The following is a 15,751-nucleotide window of genomic DNA, read 5'->3' as shown; positions in this document are numbered from 1 at the left end:
CCCCATGAGATGACCCAATCACCCCGTACTCCTTAGTATATGATGGAAGCTGGTCTGCCTTCCCTGCTCCCCTAGGGAGGGCTGTATTAGACACAGTGTCTTTTGTCAGAGACAATGGGGTTCACCCATTTCAAAATGGAAGGGGTCAGGGTAGCCGTCTTGGTTGTGGTCACTCTGAATGTACACAAAATTAGGTGAACATTGGCAGGTTCTTATATGGAAAAATCACCCTCAATATAATCACTTGGAAAGAGTTGGCCTCTTTGGTCATTCCTGCATAACTCGGGATCCCTCATTTGACAGCTACACCCAACACTCTCCTCCTGAGGTGCGCCTTGCAGCTGGAAAATTGGAAGCCCAAAGGAGTCTGTCAGGCCCTTCCCTCACCTGGTTTCCTTTGGGACCAGCTGCTCCTCCAGGACCCTGTAGGGAAAGAGAGAGAACAGATGAGCAAAACAATCATACCAGTCCTAAAGCTTAGCGGTAGCCCCAGACTCAGTGAAGGGCTAAACCCATGAGTGGTGAAGCCCTGAGTCCAGCAAAGACTACACAACTGTGACATTTAAAATATGGGTTCTATCTTTTCCAACCATTAAAAAACAAAGTCACTTGGAAGTGGATGGGTTTTTCCCCCACATTTGCAAAAAAGTCAGGAATAAACTAGATGAATCAAGGTCAAATAAAACACCATACTAGTCAAAATACAATAAAAGTCTCAGTGCCCTCTACGATGAAAAGAAGGGTGTGGATCATTTTCCCATTTCATAGTTATGGAAATAGAGGGCTAGAGAGGTGAAGTGACTTCCCCAGATTTACACAGCGAGTCAGCAGCCTAGTTGATCTAGGATGCTCATGGACTGTGGGGTATGAAAAGTTTTCCTTTTTCAGAGTACACCGAGGAGAGACTAAATGGATCAAGGTGGCAATGTTTAGCCATATTTCCTTTTTCTGATGACAAAGAGAATCACTTACTCGCTCACCAAGTCCACCCCGTAGTCCTGTTGGACCAGGCAAGCCAGGTTCCCCAGTGTTGCCTTTCTGACCCTGTAGACAATCCAAAGTGTTACGGATCTTAGTGGTTTGCACCCCAGACCCCAAGAAGCTTACAACACAGATATACCCCAGGAAGAATGTAATCAAACCCAAAGGGGTTTGATGGTCAACAATGAGAATGCCCTTTGAAAGAATAAGATTGTCCCCCTTTTTTTTAATGCTCTCTGATCTTCCAAACCCTTTCTCTGGGCCAGATTCCATGGATGAGAAGCAGGTAGATCTCCCCTTCTCCCTCCCCTCCCAGATCCTTTTATCACTCTGCATCTCCTATCTTTGAAGGTCCTAGGGCGGACTGCATGAGCACTGGGGGAGAAAGACAGGGCAGGACCATTGAGCCTGTTGGGTTCATGTTGTTAACCCACAGGACAGAGTTGGAAGGCAGCATTTTGTGTTCGATCTTGTCTCAGCCCATCCCTCCCCAAGGCCCAAGGCTTTTGGAATCAGGGACCTGGTTAGGGCAACTTGGTCCTTCCTTCAGGTTCCATGAAATCCCATCAATGCTGATGATTCCAGACCAAATCCTATGGCTCTAGGGCCATGCCACAATCTCCCCAGCCATTAGGTCATCTATACAACCCCTTGGAATTTGCACTCTGACAGTGGCAACCACAGTGGACTCAGTGCCCTCACTCACCTGAAAGCCTCTTATGCCTGGAACTCCAGTTGGGCCCGGAAGGCCAAGGGCTCCCTAATAAACAGAATTCAATCGTGAATGTCAGTAAGTGACTTGGGGCAGGTTATGGAATGCCTGTCCTAACTAGGATAATCTCATGTACTTCATTCGTGGTGGACTAGAAGGTAGCAACATCGGTTTCCTCACTGATGCCTGTTGCAGAGGCATCAGGGCACAGAGAACCGTCAAATTAGTACCTAACTCCCAGGGTGGCTCAATCACCATGAACCAAAAACTACAGGTCCTGGGGCAGGCCAAACTGTAACCCTAAACAGCTGCAGCATAATGAGAAAACTGTCCGTACAGTTTAACTGGCACCAACACAGTTCTGACTTCCTTGGATATGAAACATCCTCTCTTGCGCTTCCCACCTAGTACTTCCTGCTATTTCTGGAGGAAGAGTGAGAATAAAACAGATTTTTATGCTCTCTGCTGTTGGCAGCATTTCCCAATCTTTTCAGATTTCGGCCTTCAACCTTGAGAGGCAATTCATGGTCAAGGCCAAAAACACCACCAAACCAGCTGCCCACATCAATGGAATGTCATGGCTGAGTTGTTACCCTGTAATGACTAACTCCTCTTGCTTCAGTTTGTTGATTTCGCCTTCATTTGACTCTCATCCAAAGGAGGACCCTTTCCTTAGCCTGGATCAGTGGACTGGAGGGGTCTTTTGATAAGATTAAAAATCAGAGAACTACTTACTGAAGATCCTCGATGACCAGGTTCTCCTCTCTCCCCTGGAACTCCGACATCTCCCTATACCCCCACAAAGCAGAAAGAGTTGTAGAGTCCTTACGAATGGGTCTTCGACCTTACTAAATGGTAGAAAGGATGTTACCCAAGGTTATCGCATCTTTGCTACGATTATCAACTTAGGCCACCATTTCTGAATGATCAGCTTTTTCAGTTTGTTTCACTAACACAAATATTTCCATTTCTTTTTCTTGAATTTAATACAAGATTCCTCCTAGAAGCAAACCTACCCAAGTTACCACCAGCCTCCTTTCATATGCCAGGCCTCAAAGGGCAGGGGCCTCACCCTGCTCGGCAACAACAAGCAGGAAGATGTGCTTCCTATGGACTTGGGGGTGGGGGGGGTGGGCGGGGAAGCTCACAGTGCCAGCTCATCAGCCTGTACTACCCTCCTTGGAATTCAAACCAAGGTGGGTGCCAGCCACCCATCTGGGTCACCCTCCCAGCTCCCTGCCTAGGTGCCAACGAGCAGATTGCCAGGTAGGTGGGGGTGCAAACGAGCATCAACTTTCCATTCTGGAAGTGTGGGGACCTTGTGATGGGACCAATGATGGAGTGGAGCCTTGAGAAGTGGAACAAAGGAGAGGGAAGAAAGGAAGGAAGAAGAAAGAGGGAAAAGAAGGTGGAGGAATGAGGAAAAGAGGGAGAGAGGGAGTACAACAGTGAAGAGGAGGTGAGAGGGAAGGAAAAGGAAAGAAAGAGGGTACTGCTGCCACACCATTTCCTTCTCCTTCTCCACTGCTGGATGAGCAGCAGTGGCTCTGGTGCCAGTTTGGGCTGGACCAGCTTATCTGGAACCACGGCCACTGGGGCAGGGATGGGAGCAGCTGCTGCAGAAGCTAAAATGGCTCCAAGCAAAGCCCCATCCTGACCCCAGTGGTGCTCACACCATCTCGACAGCCCCAGTGCCCCAATACCCAACTCACTTCCTGAGCAACCCCCAGAGCTGAGGGAGTCAGGGGTGGGTGTGGGTGAAAGGAGCCCATGGTCTGCTCCTGGAGCCAGGGGATGAGAGGAATCCTGCAGGGACTGAGCGGTGCTACAGCCTGTCAGCAAGAGGCAAAAAAGTGGAGATGACATATTGGAGTGGGATGGGTAGTTATGCCTGCCCATGTTGACCTAAAATTTGTGGGACAAAACTAACATTTTGCTGTCTTGATGCCACTCCCATGAGGACAATGGACCCCCTCATCCCCATGGATTGGGAGGTCCCTAGCAGCTGCTGAGGGTGAATGTTTTTTAGCTGTTCTCCAAAGTTGTTGAGAGAGATAAATAGATCAGATTCTTACCGGGATTCCTGGCTCCCCAGAGGGGCCTGCTTCTCCCAGCTCTCCAGCTTTACCCTGTAGGAGAGAAAAAAGAAATCTCATTTGCAGTTTGGCTTCCCCCTTTATTTCATTCTTTTCCAATCTCAGTCTGAAGATAGGGCCTTTTCTAGTAAGGTCCAAAACACCGAAAAGAAAAGAAGTCTCACTGTTTAACTAAAATCAGCTAAGAGGTCCCCCAAAGTGGCCCGAGAATACGGGACAGCAGGTACCCCAACCAGAGTGGAGAAAGGTGAATTTTATTGTAGTGTAGGAGTGGCCAAAGGCTGAAAAATTGAGTGGAGACTGAGTTATTGACAAAAGGAGCAGGACAGAGACCATCAGTTATTGATGAGCTGGTGAATGCTGGGTTTATTGGAGCTAAGCTAAGAATAGTTAAATAATCTAGTTCTCCCAACTGTCCGTTGGGTCAGATCCTCAGCCTGCAGTAGCAAGAGAAGGACAAAATAGCTCTCCTCAAGGACTTGTGAGATGGATAAGGATTGCCTCATATTTTAAACAACTTGCTCAAGGTCATATAGTAAGATACAGAAAATAATTTGTTATTCTACCTGCACTCTCCCTAACCTGATAGAGAACCCAGGGACATTAATCTGCTTAGCCAGATGATGTGATTCTTAAAATAAATAGGGTAAAGAGGAAGACAAAATGGTGGCAAGTTAAATTGAGTTCTTGAGATTGGCAGACCTAGAATAAAATGTAGTGCATTCTGCCAGACTAATACTGCACTCTCCCAAAAATCTAAGTTCAATGCTCTTCACATAGTAAATGCTCAATAACTACAATTGACTGATTGATGGTTATAGACAGCCTCATCTGACCAACAGGTAGTTAGTGAGACTGGTGCATGATCCCACTTTAACTCCTTTGCTCTGTTATCACTTTAATTTTTAAAAATGGAATAAGTGGAGGACCTCAAGTTTTCTGTCTCCATTGAGCTTAGACTAAGCCCTGTCTAACCAGAGCTCTGATAATGACAGCATACTGGAAGCCGGCCAGAAATACAGGATGTGTCTATTGTTCTCCACACAGTAAGCGCTCAATAAATACAGCTGACTGACTGACTTCTTCCTGTAGCCTGCAGAGTCCATATCCTTATTTAAAAGATTCTTCTGCTTCACAGGACCTTTTAATTGGGTTTGGGCCAAAGCTGATAGAATAACAGTCTATCATGTCCTGAGTGAAGCATGAGGAAGCTAAGGAAAGGGAAATTTCTAAGGGTGAAACAGCAAGGCCTAGCAAAAAGAACAAAGGTCTGGGAATCAAAGAAACTGGGTTCTATTCCCATCTCTGCCAGTTGTTTCCTGTATGACTTTGAGCAAGTCACAACATCTCTGTGCCTTAGTTCCCTCTTCTGCAAAATGGGGATTTAATACATGTTTTCCCTCCTACTTGGACTGTGAGCCCCATGTGGGACCTAATTATCTTGTACCTACTCCAGTGCTTACTATAGTCCTTGACACACAGTAAAGCACTTATCAAATACCACTATTATTTTAGGGAAGCTGCGTGGCCTAGTGAAAAGAACATGGTTCTAAACCCAAGTCTGCCACCTGACTGCTGTATGACCTTGAGCAAGTCATTTTAACTTCTCTGTGCCTCAATTTCCTCATCAGTAATATGGGGATTAAATCCTACTTCCTTCTACTTAGACTGTGAGCCGTTTGTGAGACAGGGACCGACCAATCTGATGATCTTGTATCTACTCCAGTGCTTACTACAGTGCTTGGCACTGGGTAAGCATTTAATAAGTACAACAACAATAATAATGATAATAATAATAATAATTCCTAAGAGGGAGCTGACAATATGGGGTCTTCATCTGACCCAGGGGACAATTTCCCCTCTACGAATTTGTGCTTTGAAGAATTCACTTACTACTTCTCCCTTCTCGCCTTTGGTTCCCGCGCGTCCAGGTAAACCCTGCAAGAAAGCAGAATAGCCAAGTTAGAGCCAGGAGCTTGATTACTTGGAGCAGTAATTTACACTGGAGTACACTTAGCTCTCCTACAGCACAAGGGTTGTATTCCTGGAAAATTCTGTATTAAGGAAAATTCACACTGTAGTATTCACTGTGTCTAATATCCTGCACACATATATAAATCGCTTCTTCCAACATCATGGCAATGCTGTACCCAAAGAGGCTTTTGTTGTGAGACAATGCAGTATTTGATCCAAAAAGCAAATTAGGGCACATTACAGCAGAATTGAATCTACAGTGAAAATTAAGTGCTCCAAATACTTTAATCAGCTTGGTAGGACTACACTTTCAGAGAGAATTTCTTGGTCTTTCAAGTGGAGAATCCAAGAAGTGACTTTGTTAGAGCACCTAACTGAAGTCCTCTCCCCACTCCTCACTCCATACAGTCTGTCCTCTCTACCCAGGGCCCTTCATGTTTAAAAACCTGCACTTTGTCTTGCTGGCAGCTTATTCCTATATAATAAAATACCTGCAATCTAGAAAGTGGCCCTAGTTAACCCTCAAATCAAAGTCCAAGTCTGTTCGCCCAGGGTTTAGACTATTGTTCATTTGATCTCTCTTTCTCCACTTATCATTTAGTTCCACTTCTTTCAGAGTTAGCCAATCAACAAGTCTGGCTTAGATAGGTTTAACGTGCCATCCAAGAAGAGCCAGTGATTATCTAGAATGTAGTGTTTTTCAAGGGTTGAGAGTTAGCATACCCAGAGGGGAATAGAGTATTCTGTAACCTGAAAGGATATCTCACTGCCCTGAGGCAAGAAATGCTCTCCCCAGGGCAGTTTAGTGGACTCTAAACTGTCAACCAGGAACAAATACTGACCGGGAGTCCATTTGGGCCCTTCTCTCCAGGAGCACCAAACCGGGCGGCCTCACCCTGCAAACATGGAAAGGTTAGGAAACAGAACAGAGATCAAGAGGGAATGAGGACTTGGCAGAGAACCAGACCGAAGTGGCTGGGGTCCTAGGCTAGTTGCAAGGGACAGAGAAAGAACTTGGAGGATTTATGGGGGGCCAGTGAAGGGCTAAGAAATATCCCAACACCTGGAACAGGACAATATCCAGGCCCATCTCTGACACCCCAACACATGTGTAACAAAAAGGGGATCCCATGATACACAATTTGGGATCATGAGTTCTAAGAGTGGTAGAAGAATGTGTGAAAACACAGAAACAGCTTCATTTTCTTTCTCTATGAGGAATGACTTTCGGATGAAGGGAGAACAGGAGCATCAGCCCCCTAGCTATCCAAACCCACATTTTCAGACCAGTTTCCTGCAGGTCCCCAGACTTCCTGCGGACCTGTGTAAAGTGGGGCTGTGTATACAAGGAAGTAGGAGAATATCAGGGGCTTCTACTATTGAAAGGTTTACAAGCTTCATTTTCCCTGGTCTGGGGTATCAGAGATCCTGGATGACTATAAAATCCACTGATAACCCAAACATCTTGTTTTAGTCCCCACCAACCTTTTGCCAGAGCTGTCCATGAAGAACAAATTAGCTGAGAGGAAATTAAAGCTGTTAAGGACCGAGATTTTGGAGGCTTCCCTTAATTTGGCCCATGTGATTCATGGTCTCTGCCTGACCTAAGCCCAGCAGGTAAATCACAATTACCTGCATCCCATATTTTTCTTAATTTTCCAGCTGATCTTGTTTGCCTTTTGGGGTTGAATTCCCTTTGGTATGTCCCAGGGCTGGGCCTCTCTATAAAGCTGATAATCTGTGTGCAGGTGGGGGTGAACAATGTTTTACAAACCTTCTCACCATCGTGTCCGGGGGTTCCATCCCGCCCGTCTTTGCCAGGCATTCCCTGAAAGCAAGCACAGCGGGACATGAGACTCCAGGGAAGGGGCAGAACGGAGGCAACAGCTGTGCCACCTGCAGCTTCCCAACCTTCCTCAAAGAGCCTGAGGCTCACAAGGTATTCTGCTCATTCCAGCCCAATTTCAAATTGGAGAAGATACTCATATATTCTCTAAATACAACATTCCACTAAGTTTAAGAAAACTTTGCCCCTGGAGCCATCAATTCAGACCCTCCACCCACAGCTGGTTCTAGCACTATTACAAATTGAAGACCTTTCCCATAATGATAATAATGATAATAACAACAATAATAGTATTTGTTAAATGCATACTATGTACCAAGAACTGTGCTAGGCCTTGGGGTAGTTAGAAGCTAATCAGTTCAGAAATAGTCCCTGCCCCACAGGGGGTTAATAATCTAAGGGCAAGGAGCATAGGTATTTAATCTCCATTTTATATTTGAGAAAACTCAATCAGAGTTAAATGACTTGCCCAAGGTCATACAGCATGGAAGTGGTAGAGCAGGGATTTTAGAAGTCATGGGTCTCCTGATTTGCAGTCTTGTGGTCTTTCAATTTGGCCATGCTGCTTTTTTTAAAATAGTAATAGCACTTTTTTTAAAGTGCTTACTATATACCAGACACTCTACTAAGCACTGGGGTAGATACAAGTTCATCAGGTTAGACACAGTCCAGGTCCTACATGGGGCTCACATTTTTAAACCCATTTTACACATGAGGTAACAGGCACAGAGAAATTAAGTGACTTATGCAAGGTCACACAGAACACAACTGGAGGAGCCAGGATAAGTCCTTGAGTCCTCTGACTCCCATGCCCGTACTCTTTCTACTAGGCAACGCTACTTCCTTTAGAAAATGTCTTTATTTTAGATTCCATCAGATTTCCATTCTCTAAAAATACCAAATGTATATATGCCCAATAAGAGTCTCTTCCCACTTCAATTTTTAACACATTTAGAAAGGATATTAATCAGAAACAGAAAATAATGATAGAGACTGCAACTAAAAGGGATAAGACATGAAAAGCCTACAACTTGTCTCAACTACATTTGCATCTGTCAGAGCATCAGAAACAGAGGTGTGTCAGGTTCAGTGAAATCAAAGCCACTCACAGGCTCTCCTATCGGTCCTGCAGCTCCAGGTGTTCCTCTGGGACCAGACCTACCCTAGAAATACACAGAACATTATTGATCATCTGACATTCAACAACAGTCCACGGGCGAGAAAAATGCAAATGGTTGAGAAGAAAAAAATCCCAATAACCATTTTCAAAGCCTCATGTGATTTTAAAAAGGGCAATTAATTGATAGGAAAGGAGTCAGGAGGTGGCAGAGAACTCCTCTTTAAAACACATTCCTAATCCTAGAATGACTAACTGCAGCAAAACAAATTGGTTAAGAAGTCAGCCCCGCTAATCAATCAATTGCATTTATTGAGCACCTGTTGGGTGCACAGCACTGTACTAAGTGCTTGGGAGAAATACTATGAAGATACTATCCCTGCCAATAAGGCGGTTACAATCTAGCAGGGGAAGACCAGGCATCACTAAGCAGGTGCTGTTTATTTTCAGCTTCCCAACAGTTCTGGGGAGTGTGTGAGACTTTAGGAATCCCTGCTATTTATCACACTTGAATTTCACTGGGAATTTCAGCACAAAGAACTTTGACTCCATACAGATGAAATGAGCCCTAATAGCACACCAGTGTGTTTGGTCTAGTAGCAGGATGCCTTCCCTATGGAATCAGGAACACTGGGGGAAACATTTTGGAATCTATCCTCAATCCATCCAGGTAATGTCAATTCAGACATCCTTTTCTTGAGGATGGTAGGATGATTAGGAAAAGCTGGATATTTCCTCTCTCCCTCTAACGGATGGCAGTACACCCTCTAACTCCAAACCCCATATCCAACCTGGGCCCTTCCAGTGCCTATATCTCATACATTCCTTAAAAAGGTGGAGATTTTCTGTTTCTTACCAGGTCACCCTTGGGTCCTGGGTATCCCTGTGGTCCTCTGTCGGCTCGATCCCCCTGGAAATCACAAAACACAGACTGTACCCTGGCCACTGAAATCTAAGAGGGTGGAGGTCTCAGTCCTGAAAATGTCACCACCGAAGCTCCTTTAATACAAAAACTGAGACTTTGATACAATCTACTTAGGAGCTGCTACAGCATCAGAAGTAATTGATGATGATAATGAGAAGGGGGCTAGTGGTGATGATAATAATATGGTACACAGAATTCCTAGTTTAAAAAGTCTGAGAGCCAAAGTCCATTAGATGGCATCACTATCTTTGTTTGGCCTGAATTATTCCAACTCTGTGCTATGTAACTTAAGGTTTAGATCAAAGTGGAAAGAAATCTCAAAAGAACACAGCCTTGGAAGGATTTTTTTAGTGGAAACAGGAAAAGGGAGCTGGAAATGTACTCCTGGGGACAGGGATCTGCTATTTTTATGGTCCCCATTAAAACTTCATTCCCATGAACCATCAGTCATTATTGTCATCATGTAAGTCTGGAGACAGGCCTTCTGAGAAGCGCAAGGTGCTATGGCATCTCTGAGGTTTTATGCCAGATACAGCAGAGGAGCAGCAAACTACTCTCTCAAGTACAGAGGGTATTGAGCTCACTGAATGGAGTCTTGGTGCTTTTGCGGCTTCTCTTGGGCCACCTGCTGGGTTCTGGTTCTAGTCCTGGCAATGTCTCTCCTAGTACTAGACTGTGGGGAACAGATTAAATGAGGGGAGAAGGAGAACTTCATGGGCCTAAGCCATTGGGGAAGGAAATTAGAGGTCCGAGAGTATGAAATGTTGGCAGTGATCCTAAACTCTGGGAGTTAGAGTAAATATAAGTCTGTAGGGAAGCAAAGAAATGCAATTATACAAAGGAGGAATTCATACGTACAGCTTTCCCTGGAGGTCCTGGGGCTCCTGGAGGCCCTCGGAAACCGATAGGTCCCTAGAAGCAAGGAAAGAATTAGACTGCTTCCCTAACATGGCAAGTATTGCCACACGGTAAATGCACATAAGAAAACTGAGCACAGATTTGGCACGACACTAGAACATAAGCTAAGGGCAATCACTGCTTTCTAGGTTTGTTCTCTATAGGACCAGAGAGGATAAACGGTTTGCCCCAGGTCACGCAGCTGACCTGTGGCAGAGCTGGGACTAGAACTTGGGACTCCTGATTCCCAGACATATGTTCCTTCTACGAGGCCACACTGCTAGGGATACTATCAGAAAGGAGGCTCTCATCTGGTGTGGTCCAACCCACTTGTGGTATGCCGATTTCTTGAATCAGTTAATGATATCTATTGAGTGCGTAGTATACGGAGAACACTGTACTAAGTGCTTGGGAGAGTATGATACAACAGAATTAGAAGACACATTCCCTTCCCATAATGAGCTTATCTTGAAGCCTAGACCAGGCCAAGGGATACTTACTCGGTCTCCAGATGCCCCCTCTGGGCCAATTAATCCTTTCAGCCCTCGAGGTCCCTATGAGAAAAAGAGAAGAAAGGGGAACAAATAAATCCCGAAGTAAAGAGACTCTTAAATGGAGCACTGATAGAAAGAGCTGAGCTGTAGAGCTGGGTCAGGAACTGCAATAGTGGCCCAGAAGAGCTGGACTTGTTACTCTCCAAATAAACCTCAGGAGAGAAGTTCCACAGTAACCAAAAGTAACTACACAGGCATTTCTTGAAATCACCTTGTTTTGGGGTGAGTACATAGGAACTGAAAAAGAGTCTAGGACAAAGGCAGGTCAAAAAACAGAGGACTGTCTCTACTACCTAGTCAGATGTATGGGGCATCTGCCTAATAATAATATTATTTATTAAATGCTTAATATGTGCCAAGCACTGTGCTAAGACTGGGTTGGAAACAAGATAATCCTGTCTCACTTGGAACTCAAAGTCTGTGAGGGGATTGAGAATTGATATTTTACCGATGAGGAAACTGACTGTCCAAGGAAGTTAAGTGACTTGCCCAAGATCACTGGGTCTTCTGACACCCAGTCCCATGCTCATTCTATTAGGTCACGCTTCTTCTTCCAATCCAGACCATCTTATTCCCAACTTCATTAGGAAGAACATAATGGTACTGAAAAAAACCTTTGCTGTGCTGGGACCTGAAGCTGCTGGATCCATCACCTTCATCTTTGCTGCTGCATAGTTTTAGCAGGTGAGTGATTCCTGGCACTAGAACTATGAAAAACTTCAGTTCAGTCCCCTGGAAGATCTTTAAGTGTTTAGCCTTGTTTAGCACTGGATGGAACACCTTTTAAATTTCTATCTGTTCTTCTGCTGTAGTGAACATGGGTCAAGGAAACAGCTATTTAGCAAGGTCCCTCTGGAAGGTTCTTTAATGTAGGGTCTTCTCTGATCTACTGCATTCTCCGTCCCGTTCTCCATCTTCCAACCTCCTTAGTAGCATTTGTGGCTTTCTACATTACCAAAGCACACACAACCTTCAGGGCTAGGTGCTGGGCCACTCCAACTGTTCTAGAACTCATCCTGGTTCCAACTAGGTTCCCTGCCACACCACCCACAACCACTCACCCAACCACAGGCCTCCTCACTCCAGATGCCTTTCTTTGGTTCTTACCTGCAGACCAACGGTTCCAGGGATTCCTGCAGGTCCAGGAGGGCCTGGATCACCCTGAAAATGGAGGACACACACCAGGTTAGAAAAACTGCAAAATACCAGACCCCACCTTACAAGTCCAGGTCCTAAAATGCTAAGGGAAATGTTTTGGGCCAGACTGCCTGATAGATGAAACAGAAAGACTCAGAGGAGAGTCTGGCTAAGAGTGTTGAAAAACTAGATAAGGAACCAGACTTTTAAGCGACAATCTCCCCAGAATGTCTTTGACGATGTTCGTGAACTAAAGCAGAGGAAGTGGTCATACTATTGAGAGCAGGGGATATTAGAAAGAGAAGAAGCTTGGTTTGGCTACTGTTGTCATGCTGAAATAATTAATATGAACTCGCCAAGCAGAGTAACTGACGAAATGGTCTTTCAGGAGTGAGTCCCTGGTTTGGGAGGAGAAAGCTGTTGATTCCACTAGATTTCCTTCATTGACAAGGGCTAAATGGACCTGACACTGGCATTCCTGGATGCTTTACACCTGTACTTATTACATTTTTTATGGTATTTGCTAAGGGCTTATTCTCTGTCAAAGACTGTTTTAAGTGTGGGGGTAGTTAATTAGGTCAGACACAGTCCCTGTCCTGCATGGGGCTCACAGTCTATGTAGGAGGGAGAACAGGTATTCAATCCCCTTTTTGCAGTAGAGAAAACTGAGGCACAAATAAGTTAAGTGACTCCAGCAAGCAACTGGCAGAGCAGGGATTGTAACGCAGGTCCTCTGACGCCCAGGCCCATGCTCTTTCCACTAGATCATGCTGCTCGTACTAGGCCATGCTGCTTCAAATGTAAAAGCTCTACAGGGGCATAGTTTGGCAACATTCAAACTCCTCATTCTTTAGTTAAAAATATTGTGTTGTTTTTCCCCAACTCACTACAACAGTTTGAGACAACTATGTGTCCCAGGCTTCTACTTTTGTATTTCTACTGACTTCCATTCCAACCAGCTCCAAAGTCTAGATTTCATTTGACTACCTGTCATGTACCTATGCATACAGTAGTGAGATTAGCTTTCAAAGTGAACAAAACTACTCTACCTTCAAAGAACCTTGCTCCTAAATCCTGCAGCCTCTTGACTGCAGTCACATTATATTTCCCTTCACCCTCCCCAGTGAATAGCTATTATTTGGTCTGTGGTCTGTAGCAGTTACCTTCTCGCCATCTTTTCCAACTTCTCCTTGCTCTCCTTTGTATCCAGTGTGTCCCTGAAATCAGAATACACATGATTTGCCCTTCAACACCTTTTGTGCTTTTATATCTTCCACTGATTAAAGTCTCAGACACTGCCAACATTCCTCAGATTAAATTTGGCTAGGGATCGACTCCTATAATATTGTGGATGCTCTATAGCTATGAACTAAACATCTCCAAATTTATCATGGCGACAACATATGTCTGGGAATTTCTAGCTACAAGGCAGAACTTCTAAAGTACATTTCTGAGTTGGGATCTTGTATCATTCATTAGGCAGCCATACTCTAGTGAGCCTAATACTGGCAATAATGATCCAGAGAAAAAAGTCTGGTGGGGTTGACGACAACAACAAGGAATTATTTAAGAAAACCCAGAGTGCCCAACCACTGTTCAGGTCTCATTTCTGTCTAGGGAATGGAATGAATGACTATGAAAGATGTTCTGTTCAAGTCCTTCACTCTAGAGCATTTTAGATGACAAAAAAAACAAACAGTACAGGGGAAGGGCAATATCTGTAGAAGCAGAGACAAAGGAGACTGGGTAGATATACAGCTTCTATGTCTCCAGCACTGTCTGTTTGATGTTTGAAAAATAATTCACTGCTAGCAAGCTAAGATTTCCTTTGTGACCTGCTGTTTGTCAGATGTTTAACTGGTGGAAAATAGTCATCACTCATTAAGAGGAATGATAGACATTTCATTAGAACCATAAGGCCCCAAAAAAGAATCACATAAAAAAAGGGAAACACCTTTATTTTGTTTTGTTTTTTCCCCTCAATGACAGGGACCTATATTTTCCAAAACAGAGTATGGCCCTCACCAATTACCCATGTCACTGGAACAGTGGCTATGAGACATGAGCCAATATTACCTAACAATAGACCACAAGACACCATGGTCATCTAGGGAAATGGATAAAGCCCTATTTATTAAGGATGATAAAACATTCTTATTGCATAGATCTTGGAATAATATAATAATTGGAATAATTATAATAATAATAATGGCATTTGTTAAGCACTTACTATGTGCAAAGAACTGTTCTAAATGCTGGCGGGGGGCGGATACAAGGCGACCAGGTTGTCCCACATGGGGCTCACAGTCTTAATCCCCATTTTACAGATGAGGTAACAGGCACAGAGAAGTTAAGTGACTTGCCCGAAGTCACACAGCTGACAAGTGGCAGAGTCGGCATTAGAACCCATGACCTCTGGCTCCCAAGCCTGTGCTCTTTCCACTGAGCCATGCTGCTTCTCTAGTTATGCCCATTTTACAGGTGAGGAGACTGAAGCACACAGTCTGAGGCTAAGGTCATACAGCACGTCATTGACAGAGTGAGGGCTAGAACCTAGATTTTCCTGACGCTCATCTCCATGTTCTTTCTACCCAACTGCAATGCCCCTCACTTTCTACTACAGCAGCATAACTGGGACAGGATTCTTCAGTCTGGGATGAACTTATTTTGGTTGGACGATCTGGACTAATTTTTGGATTGTCCAAAACAGCCTCATTTCAACTCTTCGGTTCAGATAAATGATACCTACCTTTGAAATGAATTTTGGAAGCTTCACTTGGAAACACATTTGGTGGCCAGTGCTGGGTTTTGGGTACCTTGCAAGGCCTTCACCTGCTCTGAAATATGTAGGTTCGCTCAGGTAGGAATCGGGAAAAATCTGTTTTCCTGCTTAGGGTTTATTCTCTTACCTTGAATCCCGGCATTCCTGGAGGGCCTGGTGGACCAGGGGGGCAGATTGCCGGACACTAGAAAGGCAGGCAGAATTCTGGGTTAATGTATTTATCATAACAGGGGTTCTTTATTGGATGGTGGAGTTCTCAGTACCAGAGTTTGCTGCTGCCACCACTCAGGAAGTTTAGTCAAACAGAGGGTGTCTAAACCACAGGGAAGAGCAGAGACCTAGCCTGGAGCCTTGGCAATTCAGAATGATTTCTGCCATCAAAATTTAGGAAATCCTCAAGATATTTGGAAGCAAAGCCAAACAGACACTAAAAATGGACACACAAGGTGCTGGTTTTTCCAAGCGCTGCCATTTCATAAATGCACAACGTGGTTCTGAATCTCTCTTTTCTTAGGAACTATTTTTTTTACCTACTCAAATTCCTTGGTGTCTACCAGGATTTGGGAACAAACACAGGGCCCTTCCAGCCTCTCATTTGAGATAAGACCCTGGAATGAAATGGTAGTGTTGTTTCCATAATAATCCCTCTGACTTTCACTCCGAAATCTTTACCAACTGTCTATAGTTATTCATATAGCAACTTCCCTAAAGTTTCATATTTCCTGATTCA

At 44.4% G+C, this 15,751-nt stretch overlaps 1 protein-coding gene across 1 annotated transcript in view; it reads right to left on the bottom strand.

The window, feature by feature from the left end:
• COL9A3 (collagen type IX alpha 3 chain) overlaps positions 1-15,751 on the bottom strand; it is a 51,279-nt gene that overhangs the window by 15,147 nt on the left and 20,381 nt on the right. The window contains exons 11-25 of the mRNA XM_038750032.1: positions 15,149-15,205; positions 13,403-13,456; positions 12,210-12,263; positions 11,049-11,102; positions 10,510-10,563; positions 9,583-9,636; positions 8,719-8,772; positions 7,538-7,591; positions 6,606-6,659; positions 5,683-5,727; positions 3,769-3,822; positions 2,429-2,482; positions 1,688-1,741; positions 973-1,044; positions 388-423 (exon numbers count right to left, since the gene is read on the bottom strand). Of these exons, the coding sequence (XP_038605960.1) occupies positions 388-423; positions 973-1,044; positions 1,688-1,741; positions 2,429-2,482; positions 3,769-3,822; positions 5,683-5,727; positions 6,606-6,659; positions 7,538-7,591; positions 8,719-8,772; positions 9,583-9,636; positions 10,510-10,563; positions 11,049-11,102; positions 12,210-12,263; positions 13,403-13,456; positions 15,149-15,205 (804 nt within the window). The remainder of the gene's footprint in view (positions 1-387; positions 424-972; positions 1,045-1,687; positions 1,742-2,428; positions 2,483-3,768; positions 3,823-5,682; positions 5,728-6,605; positions 6,660-7,537; positions 7,592-8,718; positions 8,773-9,582; positions 9,637-10,509; positions 10,564-11,048; positions 11,103-12,209; positions 12,264-13,402; positions 13,457-15,148; positions 15,206-15,751) is intronic.

This window comes from Tachyglossus aculeatus, chromosome 8 (assembly GCF_015852505.1).
Source record: "Tachyglossus aculeatus isolate mTacAcu1 chromosome 8, mTacAcu1.pri, whole genome shotgun sequence".
NCBI lineage: Eukaryota > Metazoa > Chordata > Mammalia > Monotremata > Tachyglossidae > Tachyglossus > Tachyglossus aculeatus.
This window is presented reverse-complemented; position numbering and strand designations above follow the sequence as displayed.